The following is a 20,284-nucleotide window of genomic DNA, read 5'->3' as shown; positions in this document are numbered from 1 at the left end:
TTTTATTAGCCACAACAAAAGATGTTTCTTAATGCAGTGACTTAGCTCAGCTCCAATCAGTGTAAACTTCTCTTCATTATCAAATGTCTGTTTTGTGCACCATTGTTCTCCATTCTTTGTGAAATGTATTTTTCAATCACAACACTCCAACATGCATACACATTAGGCTTAGTCAGATCAGATTAGTCAGATAAAAATAGATTTATAATCCCCTTTGTAAAAGTACAGTTGCCATTGTCACTGTCAAATCCATTTGCCCAGCTTCACTTCTCCTCAGGTTGCAGAAGCCCAGGTTGATGCTCTGTCTATTCCCTTGTTGTTTACCAGTCTTCTCTTTGAGTTGTCTGTCCATCCATCCCCCCTGATGGCTTTAGAAATAGATTCTACACTTAGTTTCAATCATCCTCTCTCCCTGTCTTTGGTTCCCTGCACCTGTGTCTATCTGACATCCTGTCTTCCCCCCCTTTTATCACATGTTCACTCAGTCAGCTATGACATTCAGCCGATACGGGCTTCAGTGTCACTCTAAAAGTTTAAATTGACTTCTCGTTTCTGAGTAGTATTTAGTGCTACTGAGTTGTGGAATCAAATGTCAGTCACATCTTAGGCATGTGACTACAAAAGATGCTGTATTTATCTTAGTAAAAATGCCTTAGTTCACCATCTGTTGGTAATAATGAACAGCTGGTGTTGAACAATATTGTTACAACAAAACAAAAACATTTAGCCTGGCTAATGTTGCACATTGGTGATCTCAAAAGTATGCATTTCTGCCTGAAAAGAAGTTTTGAAAAAGATAACATGGTAAAGTCAAATTTTGAAAGACAAAGAATCATTTAAGACGTTTTGAATTTTAAAAAAACTAAATTATGACATATTAAGTCCTAATCTTGGTTTACTAGCTAGTACTCACTACTGCACTTTCATTAAGTTGAAGGATTCACAAGAGACAGGTTTTAAAGGGTTAGGGTATTTCGCTGGACCCTCCCTGCCTGGGTAATGCCCACATCTTTTCAGCGTAACACAGGCTTTCTGTTAAACATTTGAAGTCTCAGGCCCAATCTAAAATAACCCTCATAATGACCTGAAAGGACACAGCTGTTTTCACATGCTGAGTTGTATTCCTGACAAGTAACTCTCTGCGTAAATTGGTAGAGAGCTCTTTTAAGAAATCGTTTTGATTTATAAATGGGACTTCATATCTCATAATTTGAGAAAGACATGAATATTTTTACTTTTATTATTTTTAAATCTGTCTTTTTTTCTGGCAGAAATGGGCTTCCGTACAAGGACAGTGGGAGGTAGCAGTTTGAACCGTTGTGATTTCTTCTCACTGACTCAGTGGCTGTCCTTCTTTCTCATCCTCCCTTTACCAGACTCTTTTCTCTTCAGTCCCCAGCTCTCTCCATATGTCTGCCTCTTCTCCTCCCTCACTGAATCTCTCCTTCCCAACTTTGCATGATAACCCTCTCTTCCCCACAATTCTGCCTCGATCCCCCAACACCATTCTCACTTCTCTCCATCTGCGCCTCCTCAATTGTTATCTGCCTCTGTCACTTCTCTACCTCCTGTCATCCTCCTCCTCACCTGTTCCTGCTCTCGCTCCCCTCTCGCCATTCTTTCACTTTTTAGACTTTTTTCTTTTTCTCATTCTCCATCTCCCTCCCACCTCCAGGTTCTGCCTCCCAGGAAGTTCATTATTAGGGTTTAAACAAAGGTTGGCATTGCTAGTTCACATACACGCGCACACATAGTCATACACATTAAATTGGAGGAATGGCTATTCCATTTCCCGGGGGGATGTTGCTCATTAGTGTAGCTTATGAGGACTCTGTTAAAAATGCCCGGTTCCTCACATCATGGGGTCTTTCCACTGCTGCCTTTTATTCGCCAGTCACACAGCTTGTTGCAAGCAACAACACTGATGCACCAAATAAATACAGATACCAGGAAACTGAAGTTAGCACTCACACTGGGATAACACAGGGAATTTTAACCTGATGGTGCAAATCCTGTCAGACAAAAAAAAATCTTCTGAAAGTGTTAAATAGGTCTTATTATGCTCATTTTTTTATTTAGGGGTTGTACCAGAACAGGTTTACATGGTTCACTTTATATGGTTTAATTGCTGCAGCACGTCTTTTCACCATGTGAGTTAAAATCTCTGTTTTAGCTACGGTATAAAGCATCTCACTACTAGCCAATCAGAAGCAGAGTAGGGCGGGGCTTCGGTTCAGCTGGTACATCACAATAACAGCTTTATGTCCATTGACTGCCTAACGTTAGGTAGGGAGGGTGGGGTTGAGGGGAGCCAGCAGGTGGACATCTTCACTGTGTGTGCTGCAGCTGGTGTGTTTCTCCACCGCTGTTGTTGAAGGCGTGCCACACTAGGTGTATGGCACGTGCTACAAAGTGATGCAGATAGGTTACAGAAGTAAAGCTTGGACTATAATCAAGCTGTTTTCAGGCAGTCCAGAGCAGTGTAAAAAAAAAAATACAGAAGAAAGATATATAACACTATAAAGGAGACGGAAAAATCTGTGTGGCTGTACTTACAGCGATATAGGGGCAAAATCAAACTTTTATCCCAAAATCCTTCGGCAATCCAGTCGGGAGAAACTTTTGACTATTCAGTAATGTCACTCCAAAGAAGCGCAGCGATCTGATCATCTGGTTTTGACAGTTTATTAACATCCAAATTCAAGTTTTCAAATTTCATCTACAGGGTAAAAAAGGGAATATTTGAAAACATTCAACCCATTCTTTTATGTTGGATACATTATGTTTGTTCCACTCCAAACTGATACTCAGTCATTTTCATTCTACTAGCGCTGTGGGTTATCTTACTAACTGCGTATGTGCAGTAACAAACTCTTAATATACATATAACATTTATTTAAATCAAATAAATCATTTCCATTTTATAATTATATGCACGTAACAACAAATTCAAAATTTGGGTAAATGCTGTGACAATGCTAATATGCTGATGTTTAACAGGGATAATGTTTACTATGTTCATCCTCTTAGTTTTCATGGTAACCCATCTAGTATTTGTTGAAATTTTTAACTCAAGTCAAAACCATAATTATCAAACTCATGGTGGTGCAATATAAAATCTGAGAGGAGAAAGTTATTAGGATTCACCATCTGGGGATCAGGAATGTCTTTACAAAATGTCGTGGTGATCCATCTTATAGTTGTTAAGATATTTCAGTCTGGACCAAGTGGTGGACAGATTGACTGGCATACCAACATTGCCATCCTTAGAACCACTCTGCTAGCATGGCTAAAAATAAAATAACATAATAGCAACTAAAGCAAGTGCTCATATTTGACAGTTGTGTTCAGGATCAATCACCATGTGAAATTTGAGTTTCCTTAAATCCACCTCTGTCTTCTCTGAAAGCAGTTTGAACTTCTGTCCAGTTTATTAGATTTTTCATGATGTGGGATATGGAGAGTTGGGTTTTCTCACAGTACTAGTGTATGCGTTTGATAAAACAATAATGATTTACCCACTCACATGGTTGGCTCACTTATGCAGCGAGGCAAGGCATAAAGTTGTCATGAGACATGCAACAAAAACTAAGAATACCAGAGAACTGCACGCCCATGTTTATACGAATGTGGCTCAGGTGGTGGAGCAGTTTGCACGTTAATCGGAAGGCCGGCGGTTCAATCCCCGGCTCCTACAGGCTGTATGTTTAAGTGTCCTTGGGCAAGATTGAATGCAGATGTAGTGTAAAAACACTTTGAGTGGTTGAAAAGACTAGAAGGCGCTATACAAATATGAAGCCTTTACATACAGTATAAATCTCCTGCACATCTAACCACAGAAAGTACGAGTCCTGTAAACACACATACAGACTGCCATTGTTTGGCTTCATGCAGTGGGAGTCAGGGTCATGGCAGAGGTTTTTGGTTCGTTGTATCATTTTCCAGTAGACATATGGAAAGGATGTTTTTTCCTCTCAAGGCCGCTAATGGACTACAGAAAAACTCTTTCTCACACACACACACACACCAAAATACAGTCTGAGATTACACAGATATAACAGTTGAAGAGGTTGGTATACAGGCAGACACTTGTATTAATATAGAAAACCAGTGAAGGAAAGTTTGGATTCTTTTTAAATTGGAGGAACGGAGGGAAGTTGTCTGCCATCTCTTCACTCTGAGAGGTGAAAGGGTGACAGACAAGTAAATACAACACACACACGGGCTTCTTCATCAGTCTGTTAGAGAGTTGCGTGTTTCAGGATGACAGGACGGACAGTTAAAAAAGAATGGATCATCATCATTCCTTCTACCATCCTGCTTTCCAACTTTTGACTTGCTTCAGTTTTTTGTCCTGTCCTCTATAGCCTCATCTTCCTCATCACCCTAAATCCCTCATCTTTGTCTTTCACTCGTTTTACCTCCCTTCCTGTTCCTGTTTTTCTTCATCCATCCAGCCATCCATGCATCTTTCAAACTTCATCCCCCTCCTTTCCTTTTATGATCCATCTTTGTCCTTCTACGGATCATTTCTTTTCACCTCCTCTCTTTTATTCTCATTGGTTTGAGGTTGCTATTGACAACTCACTCCCTCCATCTATTTCTCTCCATCCATTTCTCAACGAATACACACTCTCCATCTTCATAAGCATCTATTGAAAAAGTCCTTTTCTTTAATGTTCTCTCCCTCTACCCCTCCCATGTTCTCACATTTATGGCTTTCTCATCATACAAGTCTACTGACAAGAGCAGTCACACCTCCATCTCCTCATCCTCCATCCATCTTTCTTTCTCCCTCCAGTGTGTGTGTGTGTGTGCGCGCGTGTGTGTGCGTGCGCGTGTGTGTGTGCAGTCCCCACGCACTGCAATGACTGCAGCCAATCCCATTAGCCAGATGAGCAGGCCTCCAATGAAGGGGAAAGCATAATGACAACACCAGCGTCTCTCTCAAACACTCCTCCCTTGCCACAGCTCTCCGTCTGCTCCCTCTATTCATCCGTCACTCTCGAGGGTGTGTGTGTATGCGAGTGTGGGAATCCTACGAAGCGTAATGCATTTGCTGTTTTTCTGAATTAACGAGATTATTATCTCAGAATTCATTATACTTCTTTAGAATCCGGTGCGTGTTATTTTTTCCTGAGTATTTGGGCTGTGCAATTTAGTGTAGTGTTGTATTTCAGTGTACAATATATGTGTGTTCACGAGTAATCCATAGAAGTGAAACAGTCACAGTCGCGGATTCATTTCCTGCTGGGTCCACTGCCTTTAAAGTTGTACGCTCAAGGTAGCTGGAAAACATTTTCAGATGAAGCTGTTCGCCAAATGGTGGATTCCACGGTGCTACAACTTTCAGCAGTCAAGGTTTGATTCCCAGCAGGGCCTCCTGAGCTGAAAATACAGGCAGTCATGCTATTATAATGTGATTTCCTGTCTCTGTGGTGTTTGTGTTTGCAGTTTGAAAGCTTATGTGTGTAGTTTTTCTGTTTGTATGTCCCATTATTCCACTTTCATTTTTATATTTAACACAGAAAATGATCAAACTTTCTCCTTACCATTAGTCTGAAATTACAGTGTTACTCTAGTGAGGTTTGGAATGGAGGAGTCCCTCCCTCCTCCATTACCTACAGGGTCATTACCTGTGGTAATGTGTTGATGCAGTGCACAGGGACAGTGTCTTTTCATCTCCCTAACTAGCCCCATTAAAATCCATTCAGCTAATGAGCCTTCACTCAGTCCTCCAGTGATTAAGACCTACTGCTTGATCTGTACTGCACTCTTACCGACAGGCCTTCTGCTTTTATTTATCTCCACTGTTCCTCCATTACGGCACAAAGCACACACTGGCATATACACTCACCGGCCACTTTATTAGGTACACCTTGCTAGTACCGGATTGGATCCCCTTTTGCCTTCAGAACTGCCCTAATTCTTCGTTCATACTTTCAACTAGGTGTTGGAAATATTCCTCAGACATGATTTGAGCTTTGTGACATGCTGCACTATCCTGCTGGAAGTAGCCATCAGCAGTACACTGTGGTCATAAAGGGAAGGACATGGTCAGCAACAATACTCAGGTAGGCTGTCGTGTTTAAACGATGCTCAATTGGTACAAAAGGGCCCAGTGTGCCAAGAAAATATCCCCCACACCATTACACCACCACCACCACCAGCCTGAACCATTGATCCAAGGCAGGATGGATCCATGGATCCATGTTGTCACTCCAAAATCTGACCCTACCATCTGAATCGAGACTCATCAGACCAGGCAACATTTTTCCAATCTTCTATTGTCCAATGTTGGTGAGACTGTGTGAACTGTAGCCTGGCACCCGGTGTGGTCTTCTGCCCATCTGCTTCAAGGTTCGACATTCGTTCAGAGATGGTATTCTGGTATGGTATGGTATATGGTATGGTATACTGTTGCTTTTCTGTCATCTTGAACCAGTCTGCCCATTCTCCTCTGACCTCTGACATCAACAAGGCATTGAAGTCCACACAACTGTCGCTCACTGGATATTTTCTTTGTTTTGGACCATTCTCTGTAAACCCTAGAGATGGGTGAAAATCCCAGTAGATAAGCATTTTCTGAAATATTCAGATTAGCTATTTGTGTTAACAAGCAATTGAACAGCTGTTCTAACGTAATACTAATCTCGAGGTATCTCATTTCAGCTGTTACTAAGCTACAGCTACTACAATACAAAGGTTGACATTATAAAGTATAATGCCTCAAATTATGAATAAACATCACTTTTAATCTGAGGGCAAGTTTAAACAGAATAATACAACAAGTTTTCCACCCTAAATGTACTGTAGGATACTCGTCATGCCTTCCACAACAACACATGTTAGCAGGTTGTTTCCTTGGACCTTCCAAAAAGGTTGTTTGGTTGGTGGTCAGTTGGTACAGTCTTGAATAGTCCACTCTGTGTGGTTAAAAAATATTACACTCTGCTGAGGTAAATCACAGGTAAAAAAGTAACTAGCAGTCAACATTTTGTTTTTAACCACACACACAGTACAGATGTTCCCCAGAGGATGATGTGTAATGGCTTAACATCATCTAGCGTCATCATCAGGACCAATAGTTTGTATTAAGATCAAATATCTGCAAAACTAATGACATTTCCATCAGCCTCAGCTGATGTTAGCAAGTCAACACACTAAACAAACACCTGGTTAATATCAGTATGTTAGAATTGTCACTGTGAGCGCATTAGCATGCTATAGTTAGCATGTAGCTCAAAGCACTGATGTGCTTAAATACAGCATCACAGAACTGCAAGCATAGTTGTACAATGTTAGAGTCTTGTTAACCACACAGCTTATTGTTGATTATTTCTTTTTAAACTGTATTTATAGCACTAAGGGCCTACTGTGTATCTGCACTGTAGGTTATGCCGTAGTCTGGGCCATTGCTGAAGAGCACCCCTTTAAAAATGTAGCTATACGGTGATACCATGTGGCAATGCTAGAAATATGACTTTTTCATTTCTGTGACATATTCTTCAGATATAGACATTTAAACTGGTGACATTAAAAGGTGTAATGTTGCTATTATGATGTCAATATGACTATCAACAAATCCTTTTGACTGTTTATTTTTTTTGAGAACTGCATGCACGTCACGCCATTCTCCAGATGAGGCATCTGAGCCTCGCTGCTCACGCGGACTGTGTGGCTGCTTTAACCTCTGAACATGGGTGCCAAAAAGGAAACCAAGAGGTTCCGGGATGTACAAGCGCTGCTCGGGTAACAGTGTGACAGTGTGGCAGTGTGACTAAAGATAAAGAGATAAAGAGCAGTTTATCGCAGTGAGTGGATGAAATACACTGATTGCACAGAAGAGGTCTCCTATTCAGTGATGACACAATGTGAAGTAGAAGTTACCTGGATGTAACTCCAGTTATAGGTAGGTCGTAGTCCACTTATATCACATATTGCATGAAAGAATGTAAAAAAACCCTGTTAACCCCTGGTGTCAAGTATGAATCCAACTTTACTCTGAAAGATTATTGTCATTACTTTTCCTCAAAGATGCCTCAAGTAAAATGTGGGTCATCTCTCCCACACATTCAGTAGAGAAATGCTGTGAATTTTTACCATTATCATATAGATGGCTTTCATACATGTAGGTGCACTACTGTGCACACACTCCTGCAAACATGTACACACATGCATTTATAAACCCACGCCTGTCCGAGTATGATGATACAAACTATCCCCAACAACCAGGCGGCAACAAAGTTACCCTGACCAGCAGTTCAAGCACAGCAGCCACACCTGTAACACATGTTGATTAGCTGATGGTACTGATGATCAAGGACACCACCTGAGTCTCTCATTTACTTACCCTCCCTTCCTCCACTTCCTGCCTTCTTCTCCCTTTTCCCGTCAATTAAATTCACTTCACAAGTGCTTTGCTGGCGGGACCTCGGGGTGCTGTTGCCAAGGCGCTTTTGATTTAATATCTGTCATGCATAGGAAAAATAAAAAGAACTGGGGAAAACAACAACAACATGCCTTAGGTTCGCATGGAGCCTCGCAATGGGAGAGGGGGGCATTTGTCCCCGCAGGGCAGATTAGATGTGTGCACCCAGTGGGGGCACGAGGACACACCAGCGCTCCATCGTCTGGGGGAGAAGACACAGCATGAATACATAAATGAATGATCCATTTTCTCTCCTCCCGCTCGACATTTTCCTCGCCCCTCTGCTGCCTCTCTGCTGTGAGTCTCTCTGGATTAGAGGGAGCTGTTCTTAAACTGCTTGGCCCTCTTGACTCCTTACCACTCGCTCTCGATCACTGACTGCCTCTTGTTTTCTGTCTAACTTTTCTGACTCTTTCTCAGAGGGCAGATTTAAAAAACAGAACTTTGGACGAGATGGAACAAGATTACAGTTAAGACACAGATGTCACTTTGCAAAGAGAGACGAATTGTGCTACAGTCTTACATTAAAGCCAGACTATGTAACTTTTGAAACAAGAACACACATTTGTACGATACATTCAGTGGTTTTGCCGCAACAGCCTTACTTGGTCTGCTATGACCAGTATCTTATGGAAGGTAAAGTTAGCGAACTTTCTTGATATAGACATTTTTAGTGAGTTTTTGAGTTAGTGCATTTTTACTTTCACTTTATGACTCTTCTCTACTTGTGTAACTGTTACACTGTGATGTAGCATTTACCACTTTCTGGTAATACATACATATACATTATATACATTTAGCTGATGCTTTTATCCAAAGCGACTTACAATATATGTCAAGAGGTCGCACGCCCCTGGAGCAACTAGGTGCTCAGGAACACATAGGTGTCTCACAGTGCATTCAAACCCGGGTCTCACACCAAAGTCATGTGTTATCCACTGTTCCATCATCACCTGCCAGTGGCTGCCATTCAGCTAAAAGTAAATAGGCACACTGTAAGGGTTCTATATTGTGTGAGTATGGGTTCTTTTTGTCCATATCATAGCAGACACTGTTTCTGCTGCTTCAATTATTTGTTGGAGAAACGTTTCTGTAGGGAACACTTAAAGAATTGTTGAAAGAGAACACAGTATTTTCACTGCTTCTAGTTTTTGAATCATAAACATCTATTTGCAGAGCAAAGTTACAGTGTGTTCAAGGATTAATTAAATCCAAACCAGCTCTATGATTTATTCAATTCAATTCAAATTAGCTTTATTGGCATGAATGTGGCAACAACAACATTGCGAAAGCATCATACATACAACATAAGAACAATCAACGCCATACATTTCATTAAACAAGTAATCAAAGCTATGTGTGTTTGTGTTGAAAAAAAAAGAAATATTAAAAATTATAATAAAATAAATAAATAAAACAGTAAGCATGTGTGTGTTAAAAAATATCTATATATAAAATAAATAAATAAAACAGTAAGTGTGTGTGTGTTGTGTTAAAAAATATATATTAAAAATAAAATAAATAAATAATACAGTGTGTTAAAAAAATAAAAATATATTAAAAATGAAATAAGCAATTATTTCACATTTGGGCATTTCTCCCAGTAAATTAGGGAGTTTCTGTGTGTCTGATATGAATTCGAATTCGGGGTATATTTGGGAAATGTTTGCAAAGTGTTTTTTTCTTAGTGTTTTATATTTGGGGCATGAGATAGAAAGTACACCTCTGTCTCTACCTGTCCCCTGTCACACTGGGAGCAGAGTCTCTCCTCTTTTCTATGGCCAGGCTGTGTTCACTCAGTCTGTGTGTTGTCAACATTTTTCTTAGTTTGGGACATTTTATTGTACTCAGGTAATTTGCCAGTGTGAATTCTCTTTTTAGGGTCAGATAACATTGTAATTTACTTTGTGTTTAGGTCGTTTCTTGCCAGTATTCAATATATTTTCTTTCTGCTCGCTGATAATTTGGTTTGGTCTGCTTGAGTTGGTATTGCTGTCCTGAGGATGTTGGGGACTTGTTACTGCAGAGAGCCTCAGGACCAGATGGCTGAGGGGACTCTTCTCTGGTTTCAGCTCCTGGTATGTTAGGGCTTTGTGATGATGATGTCTGGGGGTTAACTGATTTTAAGTGATTGTAAAATTTAAGTGATCTTTTCTGTATTTTTAGTAGGAGGGGGTATTGGCCAAGCTCTGCTCTGCACAGGTTATTTGGTGTCTTTCTCTGCACCTGCAGGATGCTCTTACAGAACTCAGTATGGAAAGATTCTATGATTGTTTTGTCCCATTTGTCAAATTCATTAAGTTTTGGCCCCCAGATTTCGCTACCATAAAGAATTATTGGTTCTAGTATAAATTGGAAAATTTTAAGCCAGATTTAAATTGGAATATATATTTTAATGTTTCTTTTTATTGCATAGAAAGCTCTCCTTGCTTTGTCCCTCAGATCTTTCACAGCCATGTTGAAGTTCCCTGTGTATGTAATGTTAAGGCCAAGCTAAGTGTAGTTTTTTGTGTGTTGTAATTTAGTGGTGTCTAAATAGAAATTGTGAGTAACCTGATTTCTTTATTGTATCTGAAAGATCATTATCTTAGTCTTTGCTGTGTTTACTGTTAGGGCCCAGGTCTGACAGAATCTCTGAAGGAGGTTAAGGTGCTGATTTAACTGACCCATCCTTTTTGTTTCCTACGTCCTAGGGTTCTCCATAACTACATGCTGTGGCGAATTGTGGCAGCGCTAAGTGAACACCTGTCCACCGCCTTCCGCAGCACCATCCATGAGTTTTCTCGGGAGATTGATGGCACGGAGCAGCAGCTGGAGCTGGGCAGGCTCTGCCTCACTCAGGCCAACAAACACTTTGGCATGGCCCTGGGGGCCCTGTTCGTCCAGCAACACTTCTCCTCGCAGAGCAAGGCCAAGGTATGGGGGTGGACTAATGGATAGTTGGTGGGCAGTGTTGGGGAGTAACGCGTTACTGTAACAATATTACTTTTCATCTAATGTATTGAAGCATCTGCTGAAGCAGCAAAGCAATGTGAAACTCATGGAAAGAACTATCGGCCACTACTGCCACTGATGCTTGAATTCGTCGGAAGAGAGTGGCGTTAAGCACTGTTTTACATTTTGTAAAAGCACTGAATACTGCTCTTATAAATTCATGTTCAGAAAAACAGTAATTCAAAAGTTGGGATTGACATGTTTTTGGTTTTATTTCAGCTGTTGGCGTTAAGATATGTTTTGTGAAAACCATACGTCTTGCTGCTGTAATGAGTATGATTAAAGCCGGGGAGTCAGGAGACACTGCTTTCTTTGGGGGGGGGGGGGGGGTTACTTTTAGCACCCAGTAATAAGTAAAGTAATATTATTATTTTTTAAGGAGTAATAAGTAACTAGCAACATTACATTGCCCAACCATGTTGGTGGGACAGTCAAGTGATGGCCCATAAACAAAACGAATAGATGGATGAATTCAGATGGATTTCATTTTGTCCCGCTTACAGAGGAGATACATTTTTTTGCCTATGTTCATTTAATCTAGGAAGTAGCCAGATTCCAGCCAACTGACCCATAAATTAGAATTAAACTTTTGAAATAAAAAAAAATTAAATGTGAATTCCATGTTGAGTTCTGCATGGGTCTAAAACTGAGACATGAGCCAGCTGAAAACCTGAACACACTGTAGCTCCGCTTTAATCTTGAGAAGCTGCAGAACACCATTTCTCTCTCTCTCTCTCTCTCTCGCCTGTCATTCACCGGTCTTGTGTAGAGTTTTGCAAACTATATGCACGTCGCGGTTCCCCGCGAGTCTATTTCAAGTAGACGGCTAATTAAAAACGATAAAATATTCTTTATGTGGTTCATCAATGGTGATAAATTATCCGAAAGTCCCGCGAGGTGCGAATAACTCGGCACAACACCAGTGAAGCTGGGGCTCGGTCTCTTCAGCAAGTGTTCCTCCACTGCCACTGCACACATACACGCTAAGCCTACACATGCGCACTGACAACCCAGGGTTAGGGTTATAATTTTGGATTTATTCACGCACTTCAAAAACATTTATTGAAAGTTTTTTTCTTTTTACATGTTTATTTACAGCATTAAACGTTGAAATGTGTATTGTAATAGGCTGTATATTAACTTACTGGGAGAAAACTGGTAGTTCTATGTAAAACCAGACGTCGAGCACCCCTATATCGCCAAAATGGCATGATCCATGTTTCACTACGATGCTTCGACTGTGAGATTGACAGTCGAATCAGGCTACGCCCATTGAAGCATCAAATCTTCGACTATTCGGGGTCAGCCCTAATATCATTACTTATTTAATGAAGGCATTTCCATCACTACTTAGACAAAAAATGTATGTAGTAATGAGCAATTTATCTGTTTCCACTGACTGCATAAAAAAATAGTTGGACAGCAATCTGTGTGAAACCACACGGCCTTCAAAGACAGAAAAAGGAAAAACCACAAAACTGACATTGGCCTTGAATTAAATTTTTTATGACTGTACTTATTACTGAAAACATTTAATAATATTTTACAATCATCTGAGACAATTCCAATCTTGGAAAACACATTTTCAAATTTCATAAGTTTTCATGACAGTGTACACACTGGAACATTTTCTGACATTGTTTCTTATGAAATTGTCCTTTCTTTTCTAGTTCATCATTTTCTTTGGCTCCACGGGTCAGTGTAGTGGATCAAGCTGTGGGTGTTTTTTGACTTGGCTAGATGATTTTGATTGATTCCTGTCGTGGGATCTGGAAATCCATGCCAATCAGAACTGCCTTGAGTCTCTGCCTCTCACTCACTGATTTGTTGTTCCTATTTTACTCTTTGCCTAGGTCAGCCACTACTAACCCCCACCACTGCCCTTTGGTCCCATTTTCTTTCACCTTATCTCAGTCTCATGTCCATTCTGGGACATGGGGATATGGTTCCCAATGGGATTTCTAACCTCTGTGACCCCATGCTGTTTCTTTAAGCCCTCCATCATCTCCCTTTCATGGTCTTCTTATACTCTCACAGTCCACCCTACATGCTTTATCTTACATCGAGCTGCCTTTCTTCTTCTCTCAAACTTTTAAATCTCTGTCAAAGCTGGGGACTATAAAGCATAAAGCAAATCTGACACAACTGGATACGTTCTGGGCGCTAATTACTTTCTATGTACTGTACCTTAACTGAAATTAAAAGTTCCTATGTTCCTAATCTTCCATTTAAGATTCTAATAAGATACTGAGTGTAAATTTCAATAATGCTTCAAGCTAGTGGAGCCTTTCTGATTAATAAAATAAGAGAATAAATAGAGAAGAAGGATTTTTAGGATGAAGCCTACAGTTTGGCAGGTTTTTACCAGATGAAGTGGGTGCTAATCCCATAAGGATCTAAATGTCATTCAACTGTATTTGTCCTCCCTGAATGTATGGTGGAGTGTTTAATGTGGGCGGGATAGAAAGTCTCATGCTGGGTCATATTTCTGTCATTTTTGGTATTTTCCTTGTTAACACTGATCATTTCACAATGCTCGTGGACATCAGTCTGTACTACGTTGGCATGTCCACACAGGTTGGAGACCTCATTATCAACACAAGAGGTACTGGACTCGAAGCCAGTGGTCATGGGTGAAGCCTTGACTGACTCACTGATGCTGCTTACCTCAGCATGAACAGGAATTAATGAGTCTCAGGAGCTGAAGCTGAGCGACGGGAGACAGAGTGGGAAATGCTTTCTTGTTATCCTGAATCACCAATGTAGAGGTAGCTGAAGGACAGTGTCTTTTAGGAGTAGCATTCCTGTTTACAGTAGTTTGTGAAAGCACCAGTATAATTCTTTAAAAGTCTCTCAACGCTGGCACTGGATGTAAATCTCACATTAGATTTGTACAATATACACTGGAGCTGAACTCCATTGTGTTTTGTCCACCTCAGCCTGCTTGTTGCAGTGCGGCTGTCATAAATGAGAGCAGCGCTGCAGCACTAGCAGGCTGGGGTTAACAGAACACACTCAAAAGTATTCTCAGTAACCCAAGTTTCATTGGTGGCTTATAAGCTTACTCACATTATAATTTCTCTGCATGTTTGCACTGTAATTGCAAGCCTTATGTCATTACAGACTGCAAGTCAAAGCGTCCCATTTTAGACACTTTGACTTGCTTGTGCTTGCAGCTGGAAAATAGAACTGTGTCCCAGGCTGTTTTTGAAATTAAATCGAAATTCAGTGATGGCTGAATGCTTCAACTTGTGCTGTGTGGTGTGTTTCAGCTACACATAGGGTCAGTGGTAATTACGTATTGGACACTGGGAATTCACATTACACACAACTGACATCAAAAACTGGAACAATGAGACTCAAAGGTGGAAGAAAATCCACCACTGTTGGCAATCTGTTACAACGGAAATCTATATCATCAGTTAGTAACACAAGCAACACTTGTCAGGAAAAACACAAGCACTATGTGCTATGGTTTGTTTATGCTTGATTGCTTATGCCTGCTTGTTTATAGGCTTTAATTACAACTTTAACTTTGGATTTGGGGAACAAATTAAAACCCCTGAAACTTTGGCTTCAAATCTCCAGTATTTCTTTACATACATTAAATATACATGACTCAATATGCAACATTTAAAGTAAAAAAACACTAAATGTAGTTTGACATATATAGTCTCTTTTTGACAAATGCTGCTAAATCCTGATTGGTGCATGGAAGTACATGACAAATATATTTGGCCCACTTTAAAGAAAGGGATTGACAAAAACACAAATACAGAAATCTTTCATGTGAACCTGCGTTCATGTAGGACCCCATGCACTGTAAGAAGCTGAGTGAGAAAATGTGTTTTCAGGGCCTTTAAAACTTCCTCCAATATGATATGATCTCCCTCCAGGTACAGGAGCTGGTAGAGGACATAAAGCATTCCCTGGATCTCCGGCTGCATGAGCTGGACTGGATGGATGAAGCCACCAAGGAGGCTGCCAGGGCAAAGGTTCAGATCCTAGCACAGTTTCTGAATTATAAACAGAACTCCCTGCCAGATCCGATTAGTATTTGAAAAGGATTTAATTATTTCTTTGCAATTCCTTTCTTTCCGGGGGTTTGATTGATTGCTTGGTTAGATGGAAGTGTGTGATAGAATACATCAAGGGCTTGACATTGAGAAGTGAGGATCGCATAATCCGGATCTCTCTGTGGTGCTGATTTAGGGTCTGCACTGCAAGATATCCCTTCTAATTCTTTTACAATCTGAAGTTATAATCCTTTTAGAGGGCCATGCTGAATATAAAGAGCTTCCCTGTAATCCTATTACATTGGGTTTGCTTGATTAGTTGATGCGTGTGGGTGTGTGTGTGCGTACACGTGTGCGCTTGGATGGTGGTGTGCCTGGATCCAAAAAACAAGTTGGTGTGAGTGGTTATTAGTTAGTGCAAGTGGATGTGGGGCGATGTTGGACCAGTTGTTTCTCCTCCACTTTCTCCTTCCCTCCATCACATTCTCTTCTTCTTCTCTCCCAGCTGAAGCACATGATGGTGATGACAGGATACCCAGACTTCCTGCTCAAACCTGAGCTCATAGATCAAGAATATGGGGTGAGTCATGGGCCTCCTATTTCATTCTGCACTGTCCAGTCATCCTCGCCGCACACAAGCGCCCACACATCATATGAACAAATTCCATTTCCCAGCATCCCTTTCTCCCTCTGTCTCTAGAAAACGATTTTCCGTCAGACATTACCATGCATCCTGGATGATTCAGTTGGAACAAAAAATGCATCATGCACAGGAGTAAATGAACCTGAAATACACTGATTTTCAGGTTTTGCCTGCAAAATAAAAGCCCGAGAAGCTTGTTTACTGCAATGCTGTAATTGGAGTTGAACTGAGCTTTTACTTTTTTGAATGACATTAAAAGAGTCTGTAGCCTGCTTGACACACCTTTAAAATAGCCGCTAGAAAATGTGATTCCGCTAAATGTCGTCTGCCTGGAGATACTGGGGAAACGAAAAACCGTCCGTAGGTTGATGGATGCGGTTAAAACACACACTGCGGCACATGCTTTATTGTCAGCATGTAAAACAGTGGCTTCATAATCAGTTTGTTGAAAAGAAAAAGAAAATTTACCTGGACAAGGCAAAGAACATGCTTTTGAGTCATGCGCTTTACCAACTGAGCTAACCAAACCATGTAGCATTCAGTTTAAATATTATGTCTGATGTTCTCACCCACCATCTAATGGATAAAAAAATTGCTCTGATGCAAAACTTATTTGCAGACCCCTGCTGTATATTATTACTTCTTCTTCTTCTTCTTCTTTGATGTACGACGTCAATGTAAGGGGGACCCGCGGTATATGTAGATAGAAATAGCTCATTCTAAGATAATAAAAACATAACTGTTCATTTTGTAAGGTCTTAAACAGTCTTACCAGGTACTAGATGGTGGGTTGAAATCTGTTGGTCTGTGCTAGCTTCGTGCAGGAGCCCAAGAGTCCCTGTTTATCTGGAATTGTCTGAGTTTCAAGCTGGGTATCCAGAGTCCTGAAAAATATTTGTAAAACACTACAATGTTTTCAACATTAACTTCTAAATTAGTAGTCATAGGCAAGCATAATGATGCTTGTGGCTCTTTCTGACAGAACCTGTCAACATGCTAACGGTTAGCTGTAATGCTGAAGAGACTTGTGCGAGGGGGTCTGCCTTTTCTAGAGCTCCCACAGGCTAAAGTTCCCGGCAATGAAAATGCTGCGTTCATGGTGTTGACAGGTGCTCCCGGGAGGTGTGCTAAGTGCTGAAATAAGTGTCCCCCATCCTGATAAAGAGACCAGTGCGTGCATAAGCACATACTTGTGTGCACGCATGAACATGCATTACACTTAAGGGTCCCGTGTTGGGGTTTGAAAATATGATCACCCTAGGTTAGCCTAGTTAAAAGTGGACCTGCTCATTAAAGCATTGCTCCATAGCAATATTAGTGGTCAAAAACCCCACAAGGTAACTTTAAATAAAATATATTTTTCTACAGTACAGCTGCATTAAATGTGATGTGGAGAGATATTGGCAGCTTCTGAAGCATTTATCACAAGCATAGAGTTACTTAACTCTGCTCTGTGGAAAATTGTCCTCCATCTGCTACTTCAGTTTTAAATACTGCTCTGCACAAATATGTATTTTTGTCACAAACTGACAGGAGTACATCTGGCCCTGTAAGACTAAACAAGCAAAAGTACAAACAAGGAAGATGATGTTTTACTGTCAGTTTAAAGGATGGTGATGTTACAAAAGCAAGTTACATTAAATTCCTTTTGCAAGTGAACAAAACCAGTTTTCAAACTAAAAATAAACTACTACCATGTCTCGGTGTTAAATATGATACTACAGCTCTCAGCTCCGATTAGTTTAGCACAAAGACTGGAGACAAAGGGAAACGGTAACAAAATCCAAAAGTTCACTATTTACCATGTTAATCCAGGTAAAAAACAGGGGATTATGTGACTGTTTCCTGGCTGGGACCTTCCTGGAGTCTGGCACGTAAAACTTGAATTTGAAATTTGAAAACTTGAAAAAACTTGAAGTTTTTGCACAGATAAAACAAACAAGAAATAACACGTAAATTATTGCGTTTTGTAGGTGTCTTTATGGTAAGCTAAACTAACAAACATGAGAGTGGTATCTATACTCTCTTTCCCAAAGTCTCAAACTATTCCTTTAATACACAATAACTACACAATAACTCCATGTCTGTGTTTTGCAGTTCGATGTGAACGAGAAGACCTATTTCAAGAATATCCTCAACAGCATCAAGTTCAACATCAAGCTGTCAGTCAAGAAGATCCATGAAGAAGTGGACAAGACAACGTGAGTGTCATATCTTATTACAAAAAGCTACACTAGCCAGCCACATTAGCTTACTGACATGCGGTGCAAAGCAATTAAAAAAGGTTAATACATTTGAAATCCATTCTGAGCTCATGCAGCTGAGGCTCACACTGGACGCTGCAGTTACACCACTGGGAGTGTGTGTCGCTCAAATATGTTTGACATGCCTAACATGTGTCCCTGTGAGTCCTTTTTTGTTTGACATATTTGTTGATGCGCCTCTAAATTAAACCAACATGATACCAAATCAACATACACAGCTGGAGAAAATCCATTTGATTTACTTATCTATAGCAGCCAGGCAGCAGCAAAGTGCTGTGGGACATGCGGCTCATTTTTATAAAATACAGCCATGTACGCCTGGATTGAGTGCCTCTCCGCTATGACAACACATTACAGTCACATTAGCATTCCAAGGTGCTCAAAACAAATGTATCATTAGCCCACACTCAATGCCCTGAAGAGTTAAATCACACCCTCCAACTTTATCACCAAAAAGTGAACCTTTCATCGCTCACTCTGTCTTGTCGCTGGGAAATAAATAAATAAATACTTCTGCATGCGTTTGTCTCCCCTCTATCTTCCGCAGTCCATGCAGAGCCATCACTCTTTCACTCCTGGAACAAGGGCATCTCACACTTTCAGAGTTAGTCATTTGGGGGATTTTGTGCCAATCAATTGGTCGGGCTTTAAGTGGATTACCATAAAGGAACTGTCCGCGGTTTCATATGCAGAGAGGAACTTCGGCCGTGTGACAGCACACACTGATTATTTCTCACCAGGGCATTTAGAGAAGTGTACAGAGGTGTTTGGGATTCTGTTCAGGATTGGGGTGTATTTTGAGTAGGTAGATTGGTGATTTGAGTTGTTGTGTGATTGATCTCATTGTAAAATCCCGGTTTGTTTGACACTGTTTTTCTCCTCAGGTGGCTTCTCCCCCCTCAGGCCCTTAATGCCTACTACCTCCCTAACAAGAACCAAATGGGTGAGTGCGTGACTCTTCATTGTGCTGTACATACTGATATTTGTGTTCTCTCTGGCATCTGTCTCCACACACAAACACACACGCATCCTTTCCCCCATTGCACCATGACATGGACCGTGCATTAGTTACACGCAATTACACCATGTTGCCACCTGTGTTCAACTAGTCAAACACAGCGGCTGCTCCGAAAAAAAAAAGCATCCACCTCCTCATATCATATTCCTTCTCATCGCTCACTTTCTTCTTCCATCTCAACCTCCCATGCTTAATACCCCCCTGGAGGAAAAACAAGCAGTAACGTCATCCCAAGTTTTAACAAATCTAGCCTTTCGAAGTCAACCCTCCTTCCCTCCCTCCTCTCTTCGTCTTCTCCCAGGATCGGCCCGCTGTCTGTGTCTGCCTGCCTGCCTGCTGGATTAAATCTCTCACAGAAAAATCAATAGTGTGCGCGCAAGCTGATGCTAGAGGACAGGAGGAGTCAGACAAACACAGTCATCAGAGCCTCCTGGGTCATATTTTTTTTTTTTTTACCTACGCACATTATTTCTCTCACTTAACCCAGCTGCTTCAGTTCTCAGCTCTGTATTCACTTTCATACTCATTTTTAAAAAATCAAATTAATGTTGCCCACTTTAGTTGTACCTCTTTGGCTTCTTTTATTTCATGTCTAGAATCAAGTCCTGTTTGAAGATAAACAGACAAGGACAGAGGTTTAATTAAAAGTTGCTCCGTAACAGTGAATTTCTTTCTCTTCACAGGTCAGTTTTCAATTTGATTTAATTGGCTCACAGTCAGTGAATGACTGCGATCTCACTGAAACCGATAATATTAAATCCTGGCTACCTACGTTTAAACCAACATACTGTACTGTTAAAGCTGCAACTATAATTATTTTAATTACTAATTCAATTATTATTTTTTAAATAAACCAATTCATCTTTAAAATGTTCAAGCATGACTAGGGCTGCACAGTGGTGCTTTAAGCTAAATGCT

The 20,284-nt window shown here is 40.6% G+C and overlaps 1 protein-coding gene across 1 annotated transcript in view; it reads left to right on the top strand.

Moving 5' to 3' along the window:
* Nucleotides 1-20,284, top strand: part of LOC119883535 (endothelin-converting enzyme-like 1) — a 55,377-nt gene that overhangs the window by 15,952 nt on the left and 19,141 nt on the right. Inside the window, exons 7-11 of the mRNA XM_038694232.1 lie at nt 11,125-11,347; nt 15,322-15,420; nt 15,947-16,021; nt 18,182-18,285; nt 19,233-19,291. Coding sequence (XP_038550160.1) covers nt 11,125-11,347; nt 15,322-15,420; nt 15,947-16,021; nt 18,182-18,285; nt 19,233-19,291 — 560 coding nt within the window. The remainder of the gene's footprint in view (nt 1-11,124; nt 11,348-15,321; nt 15,421-15,946; nt 16,022-18,181; nt 18,286-19,232; nt 19,292-20,284) is intronic.

This window comes from Micropterus salmoides, unplaced genomic scaffold (assembly GCF_014851395.1).
Source record: "Micropterus salmoides isolate LMB-PRFRI ecotype aquatic unplaced genomic scaffold, ASM1485139v1 Ms_hic_scaffold_3, whole genome shotgun sequence".
NCBI lineage: Eukaryota > Metazoa > Chordata > Actinopteri > Centrarchiformes > Centrarchidae > Micropterus > Micropterus salmoides.
This window is presented reverse-complemented; position numbering and strand designations above follow the sequence as displayed.